Source organism: Siphateles boraxobius, unplaced genomic scaffold (genome assembly GCF_051911475.1).
Source record: "Siphateles boraxobius isolate OS27281-9 unplaced genomic scaffold, OSU_SipBor_1 13, whole genome shotgun sequence".
NCBI classification, from domain to species: domain Eukaryota; kingdom Metazoa; phylum Chordata; class Actinopteri; order Cypriniformes; family Leuciscidae; genus Siphateles; species Siphateles boraxobius.
Window position 1 is genome coordinate 3,885,029 of NW_027508733.1, and position 24,441 is coordinate 3,909,469.

Below are 24,441 nucleotides of genomic sequence, written 5' to 3' on the forward strand. Positions count from 1 at the left end.
AAATTTTACTCATGGAACTCTTCTCTTTACTTTACGCAACTTATTCTATTTGTTTACAGAGTAAGGAAATAGATTTGCTGTAAGTCAAAGCTTGTCTAAGCCTATATAGTTACGTCCATCTCGTGCATAAATACTGACTTTTCAGCGAGTAAACACTTTTGATCGCTAGGTAGCTCTCTGCTTGTAGATGCAGCCCAAAATTTAGGTGAATTACATCAATCTAACAATAATTTGTAAGGTCTTTACTTTGTAGAAAGGGGAGCATCACCCAGAGGTTCCTTTGAGGTTCCTTTGTCAGAAATAGATTAAGCAATACTGCAATTTGGATTCCTTCAACCAAAGCAGACTAATAAATACCAGTACAGTTCGCATGCCGCTGAGATGAGATTCCTTTGTCAAACAGACTTACGCTTTAATGCTGAAATTACCGATACCCGTTAAGACCTTTTTTTTATTATTATTATTATTTTAAGTAGAGATGTCAATTCCAGCTATAGTTTTATCTGCATTTAGACAAGCCAGCATCTAGTGATCAAAATGTGTATCGCATATCATGTCCCATTTGGATCGGAATGATCAAATAAGCACTTTTAGGATAACAGTAGTTACGAAGGGGCTCTAGGTCATGCTAGTTTTCCCAGCTTAGGTGGTTTACTTACCATCTGGCATTAGGGTGACGAATGCCCTATTTGGAGTTTGTATTTCCTGTAACAAGTAATTGTCATGGAAACTAATGTGCAGCAGTGTATATTTCAACCAGCGGGTGGCACAATGTCTGTATGTTTCAAAAAGCAGTGCATAGTCTGTTGGCACGTGAGGCTTACACCTGCATTCAAGATTTTCTTTAAATTAGTAAAATTCAAATTTTACTAATGCAAACTCTTGCTTCCTTTTGAGCACACATTTTCATCTACTTTAAAAGTTTTATGTCCTATGCTGACTAGGAACTTTGTAGCAGAGTCGTGCATTGTGGTCATGCCGTGTGTCTTCTGGGTTTTGAAGTTCAGAGTCAAAAGGTTCTTGAAGCTGGTGTCTTCCTCCATCACAGGTTCGTTTCACGTTCCGAGGTAGCTCGCTTGATGTCTGTGGTAGTAGCACAGGGACTTTCAGGGTTACCCTGGTTGGTGTCTGGGACCGCGCCCAGTCTACATTCAGACTCTTAAGTCTGAGAATCCTGTTGTGATGGCTTGTTCCAGCTGCTGGTAGTTAGACTGGATGTTTTCTGGCTGCCGAGCCAGAAAGCGTCGCAACTCTGGGCTGGATGTGATCCAGATCAGATAGAGTCTAGCAAGCTCTGGTGTAAATGCAGGGATATGTCGGGCCATTCGGTTGAGGTCTTTGAGTGTCACTACACGCGTCGTTTCAAGATTCTTCTGAATCAATCCTTTTCCTTCCACGGCTGCAGAAGCTTTAAGGAAATTGTCTGATGACATGTTAAGCAGAGGGGTTTGTCTCCCCCCTCCCTTTTGTGCTGGGCTGGGGAAGCCTACGCTGCTGATGCGAAGTTCAGCAGGGTACATCTTTCTCGTGGGGTCCATTTGCAGTTGGTTGGACTGTTTCAGTTCTATTTGGACCACATCGAGCTGGTCTATAATGTTGCAGCATCGCTGAGTCAGTGTTGGGACTTCAGCTCTGGCTGCAAGCCGATGGCTTCAGCGTCTCTCTCTTTGAGTTCAACCAGTTCCTCTCTCGTCTGTTGGCAGGTGCTCAGCAGCTGTCAGAGCCGCTTGAAAACTGGTGATCTCTTTCAGTTGCTCCACGCTGTCAGGGTCTCTGCATCTGTCCTGTGCCTTCTCCCGTTAAGCAGGGTTCATTCTCTGTGGAGTCCTGTGGCTGGCAGCGTTAGTTCATTTACCTCCTGTTTGAGGCCTGCGGGAGCGTGGCCAAGGAGAAGATAATGCTGGTCAGCTCTTGGTGGCTCAGGCTGGGTGTAAGACGTCTGCTCTCGTTGTTGCCTAACTGTTCCTTCCTCTGCCGTGGCAGGTCGTTGCCTGCTTCAGGCTGAAGGATGTCCATGACACTGCTCTGCCGGGTCTTCAGGTGGTCCTGGTGGCAGGGCCGGGTGTCTGAGGCCTACTGGCACACTTGTGGGAACACGAGAGAGAAATGGCAAAGGCAAATGCAAGTTTCTACAGAGGTGGTGAGCTATCTGTGTGGGAGTATGGCTATGTGGAGCAGCTACAATTTAGTGTTGGTGAGCACACACAACAACAAAAAAAACGTTTTGAGTATCTTAGTTGACGTGCTAAAAAAGTTGCAAGCATCTTAGTTGACGTGCTTACATGTCATAACCTATTACTCAAAAATGCTGATGGTTCTTCTCACATGTTGTGCTACGAGAGTAACAGATAGAGAAAAACCAAAATAAAACAATAGGATGAAACCAGAAAAGAAGAGGAAGAAAGGAGTGTTTTACCTATTTAGGTTTAGCCAGGAGACATAGGTAAACAGGAGTCACTTATGGGTTATGCTGCTGTTAGACTAAGCTACCAGGGACACATCAGACATCTCAAGGTCCAAAAGAAGAAGAAACAATGGGAAGTGTTTCCAGTTCTGTCTGGGGCCTACTGTGCGTTTGTGTTTAGCCATACTTCATGTATTTAGCTTGTTGCTAATGAGTGAGGATGGGTAAAACACAGACAGGAAGTAGGATATTAATGACCTGTGTAACTCGCTATGGAAACAACAGTCGCTAGATATTGTAATCCTATAGAGAGAGAGAAGATGAGGATAGTGACTAGTGATCTAAAATAAGGTAAAGGTAAAGTTAGAACGTCCTTATAGCTCTAAGAAAACTAAAAGGAAAGGGAAGCATATCAAGTAATTTAATTAAATTTCAAATTTAGTTAAGCCCTTTTTTTTCTTTAGCTGAATATAAGAATTCAGGCTGAAACAAAAGTAAATAACTAAATTGAAAAAAAATAAAAAAAAATGTATGTAAACATTGTGTGTTCTCATAGCTCTGGTAACTAGGGGGGAACTTGAATAAGCAAATTGATTAATTAAATTCCCAATTTAATTAAATTCAACTTAACTGAATAGGACGATTCAGGCTCAACAGGTGTAAATACACAAAATAAAATAGGGGTAGATTTAAGTAAAAATAAAAGAAACACAAATAAAAACCCAAAGTATCTGGGTTTCAATCTGAAAATGAAACCAAGAGGAAGGGGTCGAGAGAGAGAAAGAGAGAGAGAAGAGGGTGGTTTAACCCTCTTATGAGACGTGCTTCGTGAAGCTCTGACACCAGGGTGAATCATTCGTCTCAAATCATTCGGAGTGTGTAATGTGTATCACTGCTAAGGTCACGTGATTTTATTAAACTGGGCTTCGTTACACGTCATAGCTGTTTCGAAATTGTTTTAAATTTCAACGGTTCGTGAACCAGTGTGTATCTGGTCTCTATGTGATCTCGTATCACTTTATAGATTTGTACACATTTAATGACGCATTTGATAAAGGGTCTGATTGACTTTCAAGTCAAGCTTTCATAAAACGAGCCCTACAGTTTACTAAGATATTGTGCCTTGAAAGACACCTCATATTAATCGATATTAGGTAGATCGCGGATTGCCATTACCTGATTACACCTTTTGATAAAACCTTTGCTATTGGTTTGTAAAAGGTGTTCCGTTGATTTGAGTTTCCGCTACACTTCCACTGTTTTGACCAGCAGGGGTCGCCAGCGAGGGTGCTTCAAACAAAGAATCATTTGTGATGCAGTTGACTCCTTTGATTCAAAGCCTCGAAGAGCTTTGACTCTCATTACTCGTGTTCACATCACTCAGTTCAAATCACGCAAAATCTATAGTCTTTGGTTTAAGGTTACACTTTACGCTCTAACGTGTCTAAGTTTTTAGGCGGTGCTAAAACTATCACTCGAGGTAGAGGGTTTTACTTGAAAGTTAGGATTGAGGGAGCTATTGGCTACAACTGTCGCTTGTTTACACGAGGGTCTGTGAGATTGGTGCTGTTGTCAGAAAAACTAGATAGGAACGCCTGCTCGCGTTCCCGACGCAATGATAACCAACAACACAGATCAGCCGGAGCAGCGGAAGAGCTGTGCTGACAGTTTGCACTGAGTCTCTCGCTTAGACACGACGTTGCGTGTGAGTGACTCTTTTTAACAAATCAAAACAGCACCGTTCTTTCACAGATAATGGCAAATTACTAGTTAGCTGATTGTTCTAATACGAATTCGACGCGATTGTTTCATATGAGCGCTTCAGCGGTTTAATATGAATACAATGACGTAACGCATAATAAGGCATTAATCGGTGATTGAGGAACATCGCTCAGATCACATTCAAAAATGCTGAAAATGGAGATTTCTTCGTCCATATCAGGTTAATTTGTTCTGGTACCATTTATGCGCGCGGCTAATCTGACATTTCTTCGTCAGAGAAGGCTTATGCTTGATTTATATCTGAAATTAGGCTTTCTTCGCTAAAATCAGGAGTTTCTTATCGTACGATTTAAATATGCATTATAGCATTTGTGAACTTTCTGCCATTCGTAGGAAGGCATATTCAAGCTATAGTTTTGCTGATTTACCCAGAAACTTGTACGTGCATGTATGAGATGTTAATAAAAACTTATGGGACAACATATGATTGATTACTGTCTGCTTGCATACAATGTTTAATACGATGCCTGCATTCTCCACCATATATGTAAGGAACTCAGCTTTTTGGAAATATTAATAATCAATAATATCTTGTTATTATTAATTATAAATATTTGGGTCAGTTAATTGGATTAACTTGATGTGGCTGAATTAATATTACAATCAATAAATCAGTTCTTCCAATGAACTCTTTTGATTATTAATTTATTCTAAGAAAAGGGTATCTTCCATGGCCACCGAAGAATAATTATTTCTTCGCCTGTACAGTACTTTGAGCCAGTAGCAAAAACCGTGATCGTAAAGTGACTTGTATTGCAAACAAAACAGAACCAAATACATATTATGTACAAGTTTTATTAACTAAATATAGATATTTATATGAATATAAATAAACTAAACAACATACACACATGAATACATAAATAGGTTAGTGATAGGATGAAACTGGAAACCGGAAGAGGGTCTATGAGAAGAACCATCAGAATTTCATTTTCACATTTCATTGAATTGAATACTTGCATTTGTAATGGGAACAATTCTTGAAGTTGTTGAAAATTGAAGTCGTTGATGGTTCCGGCAGTGTCAAGTGGAAGTTGGTTGAGCGTTCTCTTTCTCCAGGAACGCATGACTGGTTTGGTCAAGGCCTGGGACTCTGTTGAGGTCACGCCGAGCACCCAGGAGAAGTGAGGAAGTCGGAAGGATGGGTGATTGGAGTCGTTGTTGGTTGGAGTCTTTGTTCCAAAACTCTTGAGATTGTCCTTGGTTCTTTGTTAGAGAGTCATCTCTCTCCTGCCTGAGCCCATATCTGGTTGGAATCGAGGCCTGCTGGGCCCTGGGGCCCCCGTGGAGGGGGAGGGGGTTCCCCAGTAACACCAGAACAGTGTTGCGGCTGGATGAAAGAACTAAGAGAGCGGGGTCACATGTGGAGTGTATCTAATAAGGCCTGGAAAAGATCCTCCCCTAAGGGGTGAACTCGACCAATCAGAAAGGTGACATGTCTGAGAGGGAATGTGGCTCTTAGTTGATTTACGGATCTTTGTCCCTAGCATGATTATACCTTCATTAATGCTCAGATAGCTATAACACATCCACACTGCATTCTAGAAGAAGGTGATGTACATCAAAGTGTGAGTCATTAAATGAGGATTAATTAGGTAGGAGGCATGATACAGGTGAGGTTACATTGATCGTTAGTTGGTTGTATACCAGGATACATACCATAATATATACCTAATAGTACACGAGACAGTAAACCATTTACACTGTTTCTTTCACAGTTTTATGCATGTTCATTTATAGATCAGTTAGTCTATGATTAATGCAGCAAAGTCTGTTTTAAAGAGGGTTTCTGTTTCATAGTCTCTCTCTTGAGTATGTGGCCACATTCCTCAGAGGTTGTAAAATCTCCTTATCATGCCCTGTAACATGACACTGTTTCTGCCCTTGTGTTTGTTCATTTGGGCTGTGTGAGGAGTTGCATAAACCTTTGTATATAATGAATAATTAGTATGTATGTGATTGGTCCATACCCTACAATAGCTACTTGTTTTATTGTCTGACAAAAATAATACAGGAAATGAGAACAGCTTTATTGGACATTCGGCTAATTATATTATATTATATTATATTATATTATATTATATTATATTATATTATATTATATTATATTTTATTATATTATATTATAGTCACGCAACTGCTCAGACACTCGACGGTTAAGATTCAACTGCAGCTTTAATAGGGACAATCCAGACACCTAATCCAATAAATAGGCAAAGGTCAAATACACAGGTAGGTAGTCCAAACGAACAATCAAACAAAACAGGCTGGGGTCAGAGGCAGAAGAATAATCCAAGGAACAGGCAAGAAATCCAGAAACCGGGAGACAGGAAACCAGGGAGAAACACTCGGGAATGCAGTGTAACAACATACCAAACTTCGCAGTGAGTGAATGAGTGAACATGGGGTGCTTCTCAATATCCCTCCTCGTCTCCTCGCTCCTCTGTCCTCCATCCTATGACCCGGAAACCAATCAAGCACAGCCATCTTGAAGGACATCTCAATTCTCTAATTGCACCGCGACGAGTCGAGGAGTGAGGAGTGAGGAGGCTTTCAGAGGAGTCATGAGCGAGGATACATAGCTGTATCCTATGCGGAAGTGTTTTATTGACTAAACATGACGCACGTATACATTCTCCTCCCCCTTCACATCGATCACAATCTTTTTAAATTATAGTTTACCTATGCAGTTTATATAAACCACACATCTCACATATTTTAACAGGGTATCTTGCTTTATTATTATTCATTATGAATTTCTTAAATAAACAAATTTCAACAACATAAGGGCAGATCCTTTGAGCGGTGCTGATGACGCTATGAAGTGACGCTCGAGTGATCAAGTATTCCAATGTATAAAAAAAGCTTTCATTCGATTCCTCCGTCCTCATTTTCTTTCCTTGCGTCCTTCCCTCACAACCTACAGGGGGAGGAGCTGAGGCGCTAGGAAAGGAAGCGAGGAAAGGAAACGAGGATGCACAAATAAGAAATGAGAAGCACCCCATGGTATAAATAGACAGAGACTAACAGGATAGGGCTGGGTACCGAGTTCGGTACTTTTTAGGTACCGACCGAATTGCCTCGATACTACCGAGTATCGAAAAATGTCTTGTTTTTCGGTACCAAGTTTCGGTACCTAAGTGGTTAATCTCGTCAACGTCAGTTAAACAATAAGCATGCAGCATGATTGGCTGTGGCGGAAAAACACTAGTTTACGCGGCTGCCCAGAGATGTGGCTCGTCGCACGTGTGGCTGTAGTGTGTGTGTGTGTGTGTGTGTGTGTGTAAGCGTCCAACCCAGATAGACAGAAAATATGTGGAAATGATCAAAAGTGTACCTATGTACCCGACTCGATGCCATAAGCACACGATGCAATATTTTCGACAAGATAATTGCTGCCAAGACCAGTAACACGGTAAATCTGATAAGGCACTTAAAAGCGGACAGAATACACTTGAGAGTAGAAAGTTTATCCGCCTTCGACTACAAGAACTGGAGCGCGTCACAAATGAACCGAAACTCAGCGTATAGGATACTTGCCTCACAGACATGAGAAATAGTTCTATATATGCTCAAAATATGTCTACTTTTAAACGAAACAATTAGAAATAAATAGTTTGATTACCTAATCCATATAAGCGCGCGCGCGTTCACTACTGCAGGGATAACGAGTCAGCATCGCAAATTCGCAATAATCATCTTTGCAGCCAACATGTTTAGTAAACACTTGTTCATTAATAAACAATTAAAATATCTCCTTACTATCGTTTCCCGACACATCCATAATCATTAGGCTACTTTTGCCAGTGCTTTGCACAAGCTTCATGTGTGCTGAGCGCGAGGCATATGTCCCGCACCCCAGTAGCCTATATTTAATTCAATTCACATTTATTTGTACAGCATTTTTCACAATACATAGCCTATCGTTTCAAAGGAGCTTTACAGAAAATGCATGTGTCTAAATTACAATTTAGAGTGATCTGTTATCAGGGGTGACTGTGTGTAATGCATTTCAATTAATTTTCATTCAGTTTCATTGTTAAACAATGCATTAAGTTAAGGCAGAAACAATGAGCTCATTGAAGTAACGAATACATGTTGTTAAATGATTAGGAAACATAGAAAACTTTAGCATTGGTGCTTTTTTACAGACTCAAAATATGAGTGTAAAAAAGTCAACAAACTGGAAAAATAAGTTTTTTTTTTTAGGTAATGTTATATTGATAAAATTGGTATCGAAAAAAGTATCGTTCAGGAACCGGTATCGAATTCAAGGTATCGGTATCGGTATCGGTATTGAAAATTTTGTTACGATACCCAGCCCTAGTAATGAGACACAGGTGAATGCAATCAGTGATGATGAGTCCGGGCAGTGAGTTATGGGAAATGTAGTTTGTGAGGGCGTGATAATAGTCTGGTGTGGAGTGCCCTCTAGTGGCTCTCAAGAGCACCCCAGCTGGTGACCGTTACAATTATATTATATTATATTATATTATATTATATTATATTATATTATATTATATTATATTATATTATATTATTACATGGCTTGGTAGAATTCCAATGTAGAATGCGGTCTTAGTATAACACACTGTTGCCTTGGATGCAGTTCAGAGACGGAACAAACTATTTTCTTAAAGCTCCCGTCGGCAACAATTTTTTGATCATATTCAGTGAAATCTTCACTATAATCCGACAGAACAACATAAATAAAGTGGTTTTAGAAAAAAGACCGAGCTTCTAACTCCACCTGGAGCGTGTTATTTGTTTTGGAAAAATCCACCCGTCCCGGATCATCGGATCCAATCAGCGCAGGGGGGTGTGAGATCTGACTGTCAATCACAGGTCGTGCACACGCCACCCCTCGCGCACGTTACAATCACATGCACACGCCTGAAGTTCGCGCAGTAATGAAGAGTGATGGCGGAAAAGATTCCAATTCCTTGATTAACCTCAAGAGCTTGGAGGTCAAAAACAACACAGGAAAAGAGAACACCTGCTGAAAATAAAGAAGTAAAGAAAGAAAGTGCGTAAATAAACCAGGATCAACATCGGATCGGCATTTGAAAGGTGGAGAGATTTACGTGATTTAATTGGGTTCAAGCTGGATGCAGAGCTTGCAACATTTCTTCTCCACAGGTAATTGTGCTTTATCAACCAGTTACTTTATTTCTTAGTGTTATGTTAGTAATTCCACAGGTAATTGTGCTTTATCAACCAGTACCTTTATTTCTTAGTGTTATGTTAGTAATCTAAGTATGTTTGCCCAAATGTATTGGTATGGATAGCTAACGTTAGCACTTATTGGGCAGGTTCGTTTGTTTGCACTGAAATCCGTGTGAATGTAACGTTAGGTGGATAAACATGTCCAGATGAAGGGATAAAGTTCGGCTTTTAGGAAGAATCAATGCTACTCTATCTTTCTTACGTGAGTAAGAACAGTAGTAAAGCTACTGTTATTGTATGTGCTATCTTACTAGCTCTGATATATAAGCAGTAGAAAAATGTACAATGACCATGTCTGCCACATACAGCAATAGCGTTTCAGACAGGCGATGGTGTTTATTTACGTTTAATTGGTGGGTAATCCATTTCATAACAATCTACACCAAAATGACAAAACAACAATAACAAAATACTTCATGGTGTTGATGGATGCTGATGAGACGGGCACGTTCACAGAAAATCTGGTGCACTAGCAGTGATGAGCACGAAGCCACGAACTCGGTGGGAGGGTATTCGTTGATAGTGGGGGAGGGGCATGAGAGTTGTAAACATTCAAAATTTTGCATAAGTCCACTCAATCTGCAGACTTGCCGACTGGAGCTTTAAGCGGAAGCAATACAATCGTTTTTAAATCAATAAACTCCTTTTTAAATCAATATTTTGAGTCAAATTATTGATTTATTTGGTAGGTAGCCATGTAATAAGCGGGATAATGTATAGCGAGGCGGTTGTTATAACGAATACCACCCCTTCAGGCTATTTAAGATCCCTCCGCTTCGCGTCGGGCTAGTCAGCCTGTCAGGGTGGTTTTAATTATAACAACCGCCTCGCTATACATTATCCCTTACTTAAAATACAGTATGTGAGCATGAATTTAGAGAGAAAACAAATTAGGCAGGCAGAACGCAAGTACGACGCGATGATGTAATAAATATGCTAAATGACGTATGACGTAATCTAGCGACTTTTAGGGAAGGCGTTATCTACTTTCATTTGAAAATAGTTGGCAACACTGGTGCCAAGAGAAATCTGAATCATTCCCTTCCGAATTCTTGCAGAGACGGAGAGCGTGAGTAGGAGCTGTCCATGAGCTCGTAGCAGGAGCAACTTTACAACTCTCTATGGGCTTCTCCCTTGACTTTATGCCTCCATGTCCCCCCGATTGCCTGCAAGCTTCTCCTCCTGTCTATACGGTAATTTATCTTCTGTGCGACAGAGAGTCACGTGGTTATGACGCAATAGTTAGCCTATTTTTACAAAAACGGCTTCTACGGGGCCATAACGAAAGATACAAAGTAATGGAGCCTTTTATACATTATCGTGTTTCTTTAAAAATAAATAATGGACAAATGGAGTCTTTAAACGCCTCAGATGTAAAGTTATTCGCTGTCAAAGTGACGCCAAAATGAATGGGAGTCAATGGAATGCTAACAGCAGGTGATGGTCTGCTACAATGGCGGCGCCCAGGGAGGCTTCAGTTTCCGCCTGATGGATTACTCATTGTTATTATTAACACAAGTGTTTGTATCCGATTTAAGGGAGCTGAGGTAGGCCTACTGTGAGTGTTCTTCTTTGTTGTTTTACCACAGTTGACATCGGGAAGAAAAACACGGACATTATTTTGGTTGTTGCTAAAGCCATTTCAGAATAAGTGTTTTTTTGTTAGGCTACTGTTGTTTCGAGAAAAATCCTGGCTCGCCATTTTTGTCACATAGTGCTGCTCTGTGGGCGCAAGCGGCATTGAAAACTCTTTGAAATTCTGTTGATTTTATTTTTCTCCCTATTTTAATTATTCAGCCATTGCCCTGGGAATATTCCTTTCTATATTTTCTCTATAGTTTTTTTTTTTTTTAGATTTGAAGTATTTTTTGTTTAAAGACTTTTAAATTCTTTTTGGATGGACACTTGCATGGACTTGTGAACAGACAATTGAGTGAATCCGCATTTCGGGTTCGACTGTCTACCTGGAACGTTTGTGGAAATACAATTTTTCCTCTTTTTAATTTTTCTAAACATCTATTTTCCTGTGTTTGAGAAAGGAAGAGAATTCCTATCTTTAAAGAGGTTCCTGATAGTTGGATACCTGGACAGTCCAACGCCAGCCCAGTTCTGCAGCGAGGTACAATTTAAATCTTGGGTTGTGAATCTCGCTCAGGTATATTGATTGACATGAGGAAACGTATCGGATGTGAAATGTAACATCTGTTATGGTCTTTTGACTGAACTGGTTCTCAGTTGAATATTCTGATGGATTTTTTTAAATGAATAAAATAGTAAACTGTATATCAAACGAATCATAACTCTAACATTCTAACATATAAACCTTACTTTCCCTTTTTAGGCCTAACAATTCTAACACTCTGAAACACAATGTACTAAGATGTTCCGTTCTTTGGCTAAATGTACTGTATGTGGCCCCTTTGGCAAAGGGTTGTGTGAGTCTAAAAATAACAAATGGGAAATGAAACTAGACAGATGTCTAAACATGAAACCTTGTGATTATGAAGTAATCAAGAAAACTGCCTCTACCCAGTAACAAGAGGATTTGCATATGAAGAACCAAGTAAATTGTAGGGAAATTATGTAATGTATCATGTCATTTTTGCCATGCCCCTTTTCTATAAAAACTGTTGTTTGCTGGTGGGATTTTTTTATTTGATTTTATTTGATTTTATTTGATTATTTGATTATTTGATTTATTAGACAGTAAAAAAAATAAATGCATAACAATATGCCATCACAGTGACATTATACATTTATCAGAACTGTTGAGGATAACACAAGAAAGTTACAAACTTATTTCCATTGTGGTCCTTGTTGTAGTCTGAAAAAGATGGCCAGGCAAGCTACAGATGACTAAAAAGTACCTTGTACACTCAACCACATCCAAATACAAAATAAAATAAACACAAATACATACACTACAATAATAAATGTTCATTAAGACTACATAACTAAATCTAATTAACATTTAACAACCATTCACCACATGCTCGATTAAAACAGCGATCTGACTGGCTTAATTTAATCTCAACTGGGATTTTTTATTCCATTCCATTGCTGCCATGTACAAAAATGTGTTTTGCCCAGAACAGCTCTTGGCTCGGTGGACTGCGGGGCAAATGCGCCCTAGACAACACTGTTAGACTGCACTGTTTGTTCTGCTGCCAGTTATACTACTGTATGACCGTTGTAATTGTTTTGACACGCCCCTTTTGATTTGTTTTTCTTTAGTTATTTTACAATCGTAGATGGCGCTATACTAATGCTGGTGACCCAGGTGATGAGTGGCTAGTCTCATAGTTGTCACTATGTGAGAAATACCATTAATGGTATGATTTAGCTCGACCTTTAGCATATTTCCACCAGTAGTTTGTTTGCTTTCTTTGGTCCGTGATTTTCCTAGGCCCTGTGGAAAAGTGAGTAATATTCTGTACCTGAGAATAGCAAATGTTCTTGTCTAAATGTTTTGATTCGAGTATAAGTCCTGGAAGACTTGTAAAGTTTCTGTGTTTCATTTAATTACTTTGGGATGTGTTTTCTGTGATTTTAATGTTCGTCTAATTCGTATTCATTTTGTGTAGTTTGACTTATTTTGTGTGTTTTGTTTATTAGGAGCTGAAGGCCCGTTGTAGGGAAGCTAGCTGTCTGTGCCCTTTTGGTGGTGGTGTTTCCTTCACCGAGTGTTTTGCCTTTGACACCTGCTTTTTCCTCACTTAGTGAGTGTGAGTGTGGTTGTGTGGAGTAGAATTTGGTGAGTGGTGTGGTTTTGGGATACTCTCTGCCCAGCTAGCCGCCCTACTGGTAAGCCTCAGCCTGAAAGTCCTATTTTGTTGTGCTTTCTTCATTTTGTCTGGTACGCACCGTAGCGGTGTAAACTCTTGTCCTCTGAGCCAATAGTTTTATACATTTTAAAGAATTACTGTTGTGAAAAATAAAGTTTTTTCGTGTTTATCCATGCCTCTTGTCCTCTGTGGTAGCGAACCTGTGTGTCTTATGAAGTGTCCCCGTTCACGAAACGGGGTGGCGTTGTCTGCTTTTTATCTTTCTCTATTTTCTGTACGTAAGTGTACACGAGTGTGTGTGTAAGCACTCCACTCCACATAATAATTCTGAAAACGAGTGCTCCGCCCCAAGCCCGCCACACAGGCATGGAAGACTACCAATCATATCCAACTTAATAGTAACAAAACCTAGCTACTGCTCATTGGCACTCCATCCACACGCTTAAAATCCAACCTCTCATTAGTTTCCATTGGGAGGATGTCATACCAGTCTCTAAACAGGTAAAGAGCCTTGGAGTTATTTTGGACAGTACCCTTTCATTTTTCAACCACATCAATAATGTCTGTCGGACGGCTTATTTTCACCTCAGAAACATCTCCAGACTGCGTCCCTCACTTTTGCAACACTCCGCTCAAGTTCTTGTCAACACCCTAGTGACCTCTTGTATCAACTATTGCAATGCGATCCTGCAAGGAATCTCCAATGAATTACTTACTTCAAGTTAATGATTTAAGCGTCAAGAGCCCAACTAAAACAAACACTAATCTCCATAATGGTGACACAAAATTACGGTTTTCTCCTTCAGTGATTCTGCTTGTTAACATCAGGTGTCTTCAATGTTGGCAATAAAAATAAAGACTTCTTACTACTTCTTTGACGTCTGTCTGTTACTCAGATATTTTTGTTTAAAATGCATAGGGATTTTGTATTGAACATAGCTCTAGATCACAGTGTCATAGAGACAAGGGGGCGGGCTCATTTTACTCAGACGACCAATCAGTCTCTCAGTTTACTCATTTGGAAATGGTTAACTTTTAAGGAGTTATTTTGATTAATTATTACTCAATTCTAATGTGTTCCATTTAATTAATAATGTTGCCTGTAATCTGTTGCCACATTTTTAAATGAAACATATATTTTTTAGAATTACTTTTAATTGAATAAAATTAAATTGTTTTAAACAAGGGCAGTACATTTGAAAATTAATAATAATAAAAAAAACAGATAAAAACATGTAACATTTACAAGGGGTCAGAATAATTTTTTTCAGTGTGTCACACCCCTGATGATTCAACTGCACTGGCACCCCATATCACAACGAATAAACTTTAAAATCTTGTTAATGACATTCAAAGTTCTGCACAATCTCGCCCCCTCATATATCACAGAACTACTACAGACTTACATACCCACACGCTCACTCCGTTCATCATCAGCAGGACTACTGGCAACCCCAGAGATCAGACTGTCCACAATGGGAGCAAGGGCCTTCTCCCATGCTGCACCAAAACTCTGGAATTCTCTTCCTCCTCATATTTGTGCCATAGACTCCATTTCACAGTTCAAAACCACTCTCAAAACTCATCTTTTCAAGTCAGCCTATAAACTTTAAGCACCTCCCCTCTCTTCCCCCCCATCAGCATTAGCCTGTTGGATGTTTATATATATATATATATATATATATATATATATATATATATATATATATTTCTCTCTTTCGTAATAGCTAATACTATTTTTACTTCTATTTTTGTTGTAAGGTGACCTTGGGTGGTCTGAAAGGCGCCTAAAATTAAATGTATTATTTATTATTACAGATTGATTAAATAAAATAATATAGATATGAAGCTCAGATACTCAACAGCATTAGTTTTAGTGACATTAAACATTAAAGTAAAAGTGTATTTTTTAGTTGTTGTTATATTTATAAATTATTTCTATTTTCATTCATCATCTTTTCTCTTTGTACTGCTGCAGAATATTATTCATTTCACATTTAAATTATTTTTTAGTGAAGTTTCATCAAACCAACATCAAGTGATTTAAAAGCTTTAATCTTTGAAAAACTCTGTTCTTCAGGAGCGTCTGGTGATGATGTATCAGTGATGGAGGGAGATTCAGTCTCTCTAAACACTCGTCTTACTGAAATGAAGGATGATGATGTGATTCAGTGGAGGTTTAAACACACATTAATAGCTGAAATCCATAAACAGGCCGACAGAATCACTGTATATGATGATGTTCTTGATGGGAGATTCAGAGACAGACTGAAGCTGGACAATCAAACTGGATCTCTGACCATCACAAACACCACAACTGAACATGAAGGACATTATGAACTAAGCAACAGTGCTTTCAATAACTTCTTTCTCAAAGTCTATGGTGAGTTACTGTAAATATCAGTTTCTCCTGTTTTATATTTTAATCAGCACAAATATACAATTAATAATTCAAACCTCATTTTGCTTTTGGTGTTAAATGATGATTATATTCATTTTTTTAAACTATTTTCTTTTATAAACCATAGAGGAAACGTCTTAATCTGTGACAAACCCTGTTTGTTTGTTCTCTGTCTGTGTGTGTGTGTGTGTGTGTGTGTGTGTGTGTGTGTGTGTGTGTGTGTGTGTGTGTGTGTGTGTGTGTGTGTGTGTGTGTGTGTGTGTGTGTGTGTGTGTGTGTGTGTGTGTGTGTGTGTGTGTGGTGATTCAGGACTGAAGTCAGTGATGGAGGGAGATTCAGTCTCTCTAAACTCTGATCTTACTGAAATAAAGAATGATGAAGTGATTCAGTGGTGGTTTGGAAACACATTAATAGCTGAAATCAATAAACGGTTCGACAGATTCACTGTATATGATGATGTTCTTGATGGGAGATTCAGAGACAGACTGAAGCTGGACAATCAAACTGGATCTCTGACCATCACAAACACCACAACTGAACATATTGGAGTTTTACAGATCAACGGCAAGATCTTCTTCAGAAAGAGTTTCATTCTCGTTGTCATTGGTGCGTTAAAAAAAACGTTTACACCTGTTTTTAATGCCAAAATTTAAATTCATTCATACACTATTTTGTTTTGTTGTTTTAAATTCTTTATTTTAATTTTAAACTATTAAATTCAGTAAACCATTATAAAGTGATTTAACAGTATTAATCTCTGACAAACCCTGTTTCTGTTTGTTCTCTGTGTGTTTGACAGATGAAGTGAAGTCAGTGTCAGTGATGGTGGGAGATTCAGTCTCTCTAAACTCTGATCTTACTGAAATAAAGGATGATGATTGGATTCAGTGGAGGTTTGGAAACACTTTAATAGCAGAAATCAGTAGACGGGTCACCAGAATCACTGTATATGATGATGTTCTTGATGGGAGATTCAGAGACAGACTGAAGCTGGACAAACAAACTGGATCTCTGACCATCACAAACACCACAACTGAACATGAAGGACGTTATGAATTAGTGATAATTTCAGGAATATTCATCTCATCAAAATCATTCAGAGTTTCTGTCAATGGTGAGTAGAGATCATTTGTCCTGTACTTCAAATATTCTTATTTTATTAAATAGTTACATATTGAATTGTTAAATCACTTTAGTTTGAAATAAACTCACTTACGTAGAACCGAATATAATATTGTTGATCATATTTCTGTGTATTCATAAATATTAGTTGATGTCAGCGCTGATATTAGTGTTTATTGACTGATCTGATCTCAGTTTGATGTGTTTATTCCTCAGACTCTGTCCACTGTTGTGGTCCTACCGAAGCTGTGATCCGATTGGTCCTCTCTGCTCTGGTGGGCGTGGCTACTGTCATCATTCTGGTTTATGACATCAGATCCAGAAGAGCTGAATGAGATCAAGCACATATTCACACATCAGTACATGATTGATGATGTCATTTCTCACAAACTCAATTTGCATATATTAATATTTGTGAGATTTATTAATTTACAGTTTTATATGTTCAGATTTTTCAGGAAGTGTTGAAATGTAAAGCAGAACGCTGAATTTTAAAGATTCTTCAAGTGTGTTTTTGTTTTTATAGCATTTTTGCATAGTATATACACTATTGATTGAGCTTCTGTTCTCTCTTTCAGTGTCAGATTGTTATGAACTCATTTGTAAAGCTTTGTTAATATTTATCTCTGATATAAAAAAAAGTAAATAAAGAGTCTACAGATCTCATTTTACTGTATATTTGTCACATGTATTTGCTTGTCTTTATCAATAAAGTTTCTCACTCTGAGGTTCAAGAGTCTCGCCATGTTTTATTACATTTATTATGTCGAACTCCTCCTGGATATCAACTTTATATATAGTGTTTTACACTTTTTCTTTGTCGAAGCAGAGACCAGGAGACGTTGGGATTGTCACGGCTCGCAGCAAGGAAGACGGAGATGAAAGAAGTTCAAACACTTTCTTTACAGACACAGACAGGGAAACACAAGTGAGGAATGAAAACAAACTGAGAGTCTATGAACATAATGGTGACAAAGGATATCTTTCAAGCAGAAGTTACTCTTTATTGAGGACTCACTGTGCGTCACTGTAGTCATCCAAGTCTGACTATTGCTCAGCACAGTAGAGTTTATAGCTTTCAATACATAGCGGTTGAGACAATCTAAACAAAGTATCCAAATGCAGTAGCAGCCCGTTACTAGAGTTTCACCAGCCCTCATCTCATCAGCAAAACTGTGTCATTCAAATGCATAGATGCTAATCCAATAAGCCTGACAGACACCTGGGTTGCCTGTCTTAATCTTCTTAGAATCTCATCATCTTTATTTCAAAATGTAAAACACAAGTGTACACAACTTTTTGAGTTTCTATACCATTGGAACCTAGATTTAACATTTTATAAATTACAGTCCAACAGTATTAATATTTAAGCATTGAGCCAAATATAAAGCTTTACATTTTTAATATATTATTTAAAACATTATTTGTAAATGTTTACATTATTATTATTATTATTATTAATTCAATTCAATTCAAATTTATTTGTATAGCGCTTTTCACAATACACATTGTCTCAAAGCAGCTTTACAGAAAGTACATTTCGGAAATGTACATAGAAAAATACAGTTAGTTAATCATGTATTAATTTATGGCATAACATATCGCCGGCTTTGAGTCGTCTCTTCACAGGCGTCGAGTCGTCTCTTCACAGGCGTTGGGGCATCTGAAGTCTCCGTGAGAGGCTGGATACAAACTGGAGCTGACGAACGCTATTTACCTCGGGACTAGCGTCCCGAGATAACAGCAGAAAGACAGATGGGAAATAATTAGCATAGCTGATGTTCATAATGTTAATGCATTCGAACTGATTCAGCAGTAGTATTAAAGGTTAAGCATTAAGTGAATGCTTGGTTAAAGAGATGCGTCTTTAATCTAGTTTTAAACTGGGACAGCGAGTCTGAGTCTCGAACAATATCAGGAAGGCTATTCCAGAGTTTAGGAGCTAAATGCGAGAACGCCCTTCCTCCTTTAGTGGACTTAGATATCCTAGGAATGACCAGAAGCCTCGAATTTAGTGATCTTAAAGAGCGCGATGGATTGTATGGCGATAGAAGGTCTGTTAAATACACAGGAGCTAAACCATTTAGGGCTTTATAGGTCAGTAGGAATACTTTGTAATTGATACGGAACTTAATAGGTAACCAGTGTAGAGATGATAAAATAGGTGTTATATGATCATATTTTCTTGATCTAGTAAGAACTCTAGCGGCTGCATTTTGCACTAACTGTAGCTTGTTGATTGAGGATGCAGGACAGCCAGCTAATAAAGCATTACAGTAATCTAGTCTCAAGGTCATGAATGCATGAACTAACTTTTCTGCATCAGAAACAGATAGCATGTTACGTAGCTTAGCAATGTTTCTAAGGTAGAAAAAGGCTGTTCTTGTAACATATGAAATATGATTTTCGAAAGTCAAGTTGCGGTCTAGTATAACACCCAGGTCTTTTACTGTAGTGGATAAAGTAACAGGACATCCTTCTAAATTAAAGTTGTATTGTAAGGGATTTTGTGGGTAGTTTTTTGGACCAATAAGTAGTATCTCCGTTTTATCTGAATTTAATAGCAGGAAATTACACGTCATCCAGCATTTTATATCATTTAGACACTCTGTCAATTTAGATAAGTTAGTGTTTTCATCTGGTCGTGATGAGATATATAATTGAGTGTCATCAGCATAACAGTGGAAATTAATTCCATGTTTTCTTATAATATTACCAAGTGGCAGCATGTATATTGAGAATAGCAGAGGGCTAATTTTAGCTAATTAATTTTCTACTTTTCTTGATTTGGGACACATTAGTATACTTTGAGATCACAGTGAAATACATAAACACAACATATGGATCCTCCATTTCCTCCAACAGGCAATGAAAAAGTCTTTAAATCTCTAGTGTGATTCTCGTCTCGTCTCGTTCTCTCTGTGGTCTCGTCTGAGGAGCAACTCCTCCATCTAGTGACTCACCCTGAACTGACATGTTATCAGGAGTTATTTACTCAGTCTCTGTAATGAGATCCAGTGATTGTGTCTGTTACTCAGAAAACCACTAGATGGCGCTGTGTTCAGTATTATGTAAATAATGCATTGCAATGAATAATGAAGAATACAACCACATGTTTTAGTGTTCGAGAGAAAATGTTGAAACTGCACTGAGAAATATTTTATTCAAATCACTGAACAAAACATGGTCCAGGAGTGAACTCAAACTAAAAACAGCTTGTTGTAAAAGCAACATAATGGAGACCTTGAAACCGGCAGAGAATTTGAAGCTCACAGGAATGTTGACAGCGACTGCCACAGTTTCAGGCAGCAATTTGAGTTACACATAATTATTTTGTTCATGTCACTTTGCTGCTGACCACAAACTGGCGCGAAGCACTGGTGTTTTTGACGTTGCGTTACGTAAAAAAAAAAATAGCCTGCTCAGACCATTTTCAGGTGAGGGGTGTTTCATTATGACACAGGCTACATTTTACTCAAGCAGCATTAAATAAAATGCTTTTTTTTTTCTCACTTTTTCAAAAATGAATGGTGCTTTTTTGGTTCAAAATAAAATATGGTAACCTGTTTATATTTAGAATGAACATAATTATTGCTGGACTGCATGGGCGGCTGGGCCCCAGAAAACGTTCCCCTTTATCCCCCCGTATGGACGGCCCTGATAAACGGTATATTGCCTCATTCCATATCGTGGGGAAAAAAAATATCGATATATTGTACAAACTCGATATACCACCCAGCCCTAATATATATATATATATATATATATATATATATATATATATATTTTGTTTTTTATGGGGGGGGGGGGGGGGGGGGGGGGGGGGGGGCTAGCAAGTGTAGCAAGTCTGAAAAGTGATTCATGTTCTGTCAGGTATAATCTAAGAGAAAAGGCCCATATGGAACAAGTTGCACAAACTATTGTCCAAAAAGAGAAATTCTGTGTTCACAATATAAAGAAATGCCAGGTTTGTGAAGAAGTTCTTTAGTGAGAAAGCAAACGACACTCCAACTGAACAGCAAAACCAATCAGACAGAGCTAGTCGAGCCAGAGACTGAGTAAATACTGCAATGCTCTTCTAGCTGGACTTCCATCATGTGTTAATTTTTTCCTTATCCTAGCAACGAAGAACCGCGCTAAAGTCTAATGAGAGAAGTAAACACTCACAGACTGATGTCCTCTCCTGTTGCCCGACTACTTCTTCATTGTCTTGTCCATTAATAAAAAGGCTAAAACCCATGTGAGTCTTATCATTTCTTTCAATCGCTACAATATGAACAAGCTAGTGTTGATGGGGATGCTGCTTTCTGAAAAAGAGATTAACCCGAATACTGAAAGGGTTCATGCTGTGGTTGAGGCCAGAGAACCAGAGAAACAGAAGTTTAAGTGCCTTATAACAGAAGTTGGCCTAAGGGCAGATTCACAGTTTGAGGTGAACAAGACCTGGAAGAACAAGAAAATACCAACAAACTCCATTCAGCCATAAACTATTGTGTCCAAAAAGAGAAATTCTGTGTTCACAATATAAAAGAAATACCATGTTCATGAAGAGATACTTTAGTGAGAAAGCAAACAAACCTCCAGCTGAACAGCAAAACCAATCAGACAGAACTAGTCGAGTCAGAGACAGAAGAGACTTGAATAAATAACTCCTGATAACATGTCAGTTCAGGATGAGTCACTAGATGGAGGTGTTGCTCCTCAGATGAGACCACAGAGACAAATCACACTAGAGATTTAAAGACTTTATCATTGCCTGTTGGAGGAAATGGAGCATCGATATGTTGTGTTTATGTATTTCAATGTGATCTCAAAGTATATTATAATGTTTCTCAAATCAGTATTTTCTCAGGTTAAAGGAGATGCTGGGGAAGTTGTTTATTTATTATTGTGGATAAAAAAACAAACAAAAAGAAAATTACTGTGCTAATAATAATGTATACATTTACAAATAATGTTTTAAATAATGTTTTAATAATGTAAAACTATAAATGTGGCACACTGCTAAACTCTTTAAAATGTATATAAAGTTTGTATTCCTCCAGGAGGCGCTCAACACAATAAATTTATTAAAACATGGAGAGACTCTTGTGTGAGTGTGAGAAACTCGCCTCACAGTGAGAAACTTTATTCATAAAAGCAAAGCAAATACACATCAAATCTACAGCAGTAGTAAAGTGAGATCTGTCTTTATTCACTTTTTTGTATCTAAGAGAAATACATATAAAGCCGTTCAAATAGGATTTTAAAAATCTGACACTGAAAGAGAGCAGAAGCTCAAATAATCATCAGTATTTATCATGACAAAAAACACTAGAAGAACAAAAAACACTTGAAGAACCTTTAAAGTTCAGCGTTCTGCTTTAGACTTCAATATTCATATCAATTCATTTCACATTTATTGGTATAGTGCTTTTCACAATACACATCGTTTCAAAGCAGCTTTACAGAAAATGCATTAATCCACATTCTGCTATCAGAGTTAACTGTCTAAGTTATGTATTTCAGAAATGTACATATACCAAATCACAGTTAGCTAAAAAATGTATTAATTTAAGGCAGGAACAATTAGTTAACAAACGATTATGACATTTAGAAAAAAGTAGCACTGGTGCATGTTGATTCAGAGCTTGCATCATCTGAAATCTTCATAATAGGCTGGAGTTCAATCTAAACTGGAGCTGACACACTCTAGTTACCTCAGGATGGGCATCACGAGATAAAACAGAGAAGCAAATAGAAAATAATTAGCATAGCTACTGTTCATAACATCAAGCAAGAATAACCATGTGTATTTGATCTGATATAACTGTATAAGGTTATGAGATACACTATATGAATGCTAGGCTAAAGAGATGCGTCTTTAATCTAGATTTAAACTGGGACAGCGAGTCTGAGCCCCGGACATTATCAGGAAGGCTATTCCAGAGTTTAGGAGCCAAATATGAAAACGCTCTCCCTCCTTTAGTGGACTTACATATTCTAGGTACTATCAAAAGCCCAGAGTTTTGTGACCTTAAAGAGCGTGATGGATTGTAAGGCGATAGAAAATGTGTTAAATAGACATGAGCTGAATCAATTAGGGCCTTATAGGTCATACTTTGTAATTGATACGGAAGTTAATAGTTAACCAGTGAAGAGACGCTAAAAGTTATATGATCATATTTTCTTGACCTGGTAAGAACTCTAGCAGCTGCACTTTGGACTAACTGTATGTTTATTGAGGATACAGGACAACAAGCTAGTAATGCATTACAGTAATCTAGTCTAGAAGTCATGAAAGCATGAACTAACTTTTCTGCATCAGAAACCAATAGCATATTCCGGAGCTTAGCGATGTTTCTGAGGTGGAAGAAGGCTGTTTTTGTAACATTGGAAATATGATTTTCGAAAGACAAGTCGCTGTCTAAATATAAAACCCAGCTCTTTAAGTTCAAGTTCAAGTTCAAGTTAATTTTATTTATATAGCACATTTTATAACAGCCACCGACTGACCAAAGTGCTTTACAGAACTATAAAAATTAAAAGACAATAATACCATGCATAACAGCACAGCACATATAAGTACAGTAAAGCTAAGAACAGCCTTAAACTCACCATCCAGACGCCAGAAACACAAGCAGAGCAAAACATGGAGAAACATCTTCAACGGTTTCAGTCCACAAATATGAAAAGACAAACTCTTCAAAACTGCAGTAATACAATGACAGACGCGCTGATGTGAAGCTGCTCTGTAGTAAAGTGAAGTGCAACTCTACAATCAAATAAAATCTTTCTTTCGAATTGATTCACATTCTCCAGACGTCAAACTTCCTGTAGATCAATGGTGTCATTTTAACATCAAACTGACCTATTACATGCTTGAGAAGTTAAAAATGTCTTAAAGCAAAGAATATTTGTTTATTTTAAAAATAGAATAAATGTTTATTTTGGAATAGAATTAAACATCTTAATGTTGAGATTCAAACTAACAGCATTCAGTCTCTTTTTCCATAGAGCACTTGATGTCAGATTTCACTCTTTGAGGAAGTGGAATATAGAAATACATTAAAAATCAGTCATCAAAAATCTTGCAGGGCTGAATTTCCCAAAACCTTCTACCTTAAGCTGTAGGCTGGGGAGACCGGGGACAGTTGCAACACTTTTTTGCATTTGGCTCTGTTACTCAGAGACGGTTTGGATTAGACAAACCAATTGTTTATAGAATAAACTTACATCTGTATGTTAATAGTCTAAACCATTTAAAGATAATTACAGAATCTACATTTTTCACAATTTGCATTTGAATGTGAGGAGTCAGATGTTGCGGGGACAGTTGCAACATTGTTTGGGGATAGTTGCAACATGTTACGAATACAATATATTACAATATATGTCAGTGTTAGCAAAATGATTATTAGCAAAAATGTAAGTTATAATAATATTACAGTGTTATTTATTCATCAGCTTTGATTAGATGACAATTATAGATTTGTCTAGATGAGTAGGCCTTATGTGCAGATGTCAAATATTCAAATTGATATAAAATACTGTAGGCTTTTAGTGACAGGAAGAATGGAACAATTTGTAAGGCAATTAACTTTTATTTAGATTATTGTCATGTAAAATATTTTTTTAAACTACATTTTATATTATATATATATATATATATATATATATACAACTAAAAAATACTACTATGTGGTCTGTTTTTATGCATTGTACAGGACTGTTGCAACTGT

General features: G+C 37.8%; 1 protein-coding gene across 1 annotated transcript in view; it reads left to right on the forward strand.

Annotated features, from left to right (window-relative positions):
• Window positions 1–17,451, forward strand: part of LOC143735225 (uncharacterized) — a 34,078-nt gene extending 16,627 nt beyond the window's left edge. Inside the window, exons 2-5 of the mRNA XM_077225321.1 lie at window positions 15,278–15,580; window positions 15,908–16,204; window positions 16,398–16,712; window positions 16,937–17,451. Of these exons, the coding sequence (XP_077081436.1) occupies window positions 15,278–15,580; window positions 15,908–16,204; window positions 16,398–16,712; window positions 16,937–17,055 (1,034 nt within the window). The 3' untranslated portion in view covers window positions 17,056–17,451. The remainder of the gene's footprint in view (window positions 1–15,277; window positions 15,581–15,907; window positions 16,205–16,397; window positions 16,713–16,936) is intronic.
• Window positions 17,452–24,441: the final 6,990 nt, after the last annotated feature.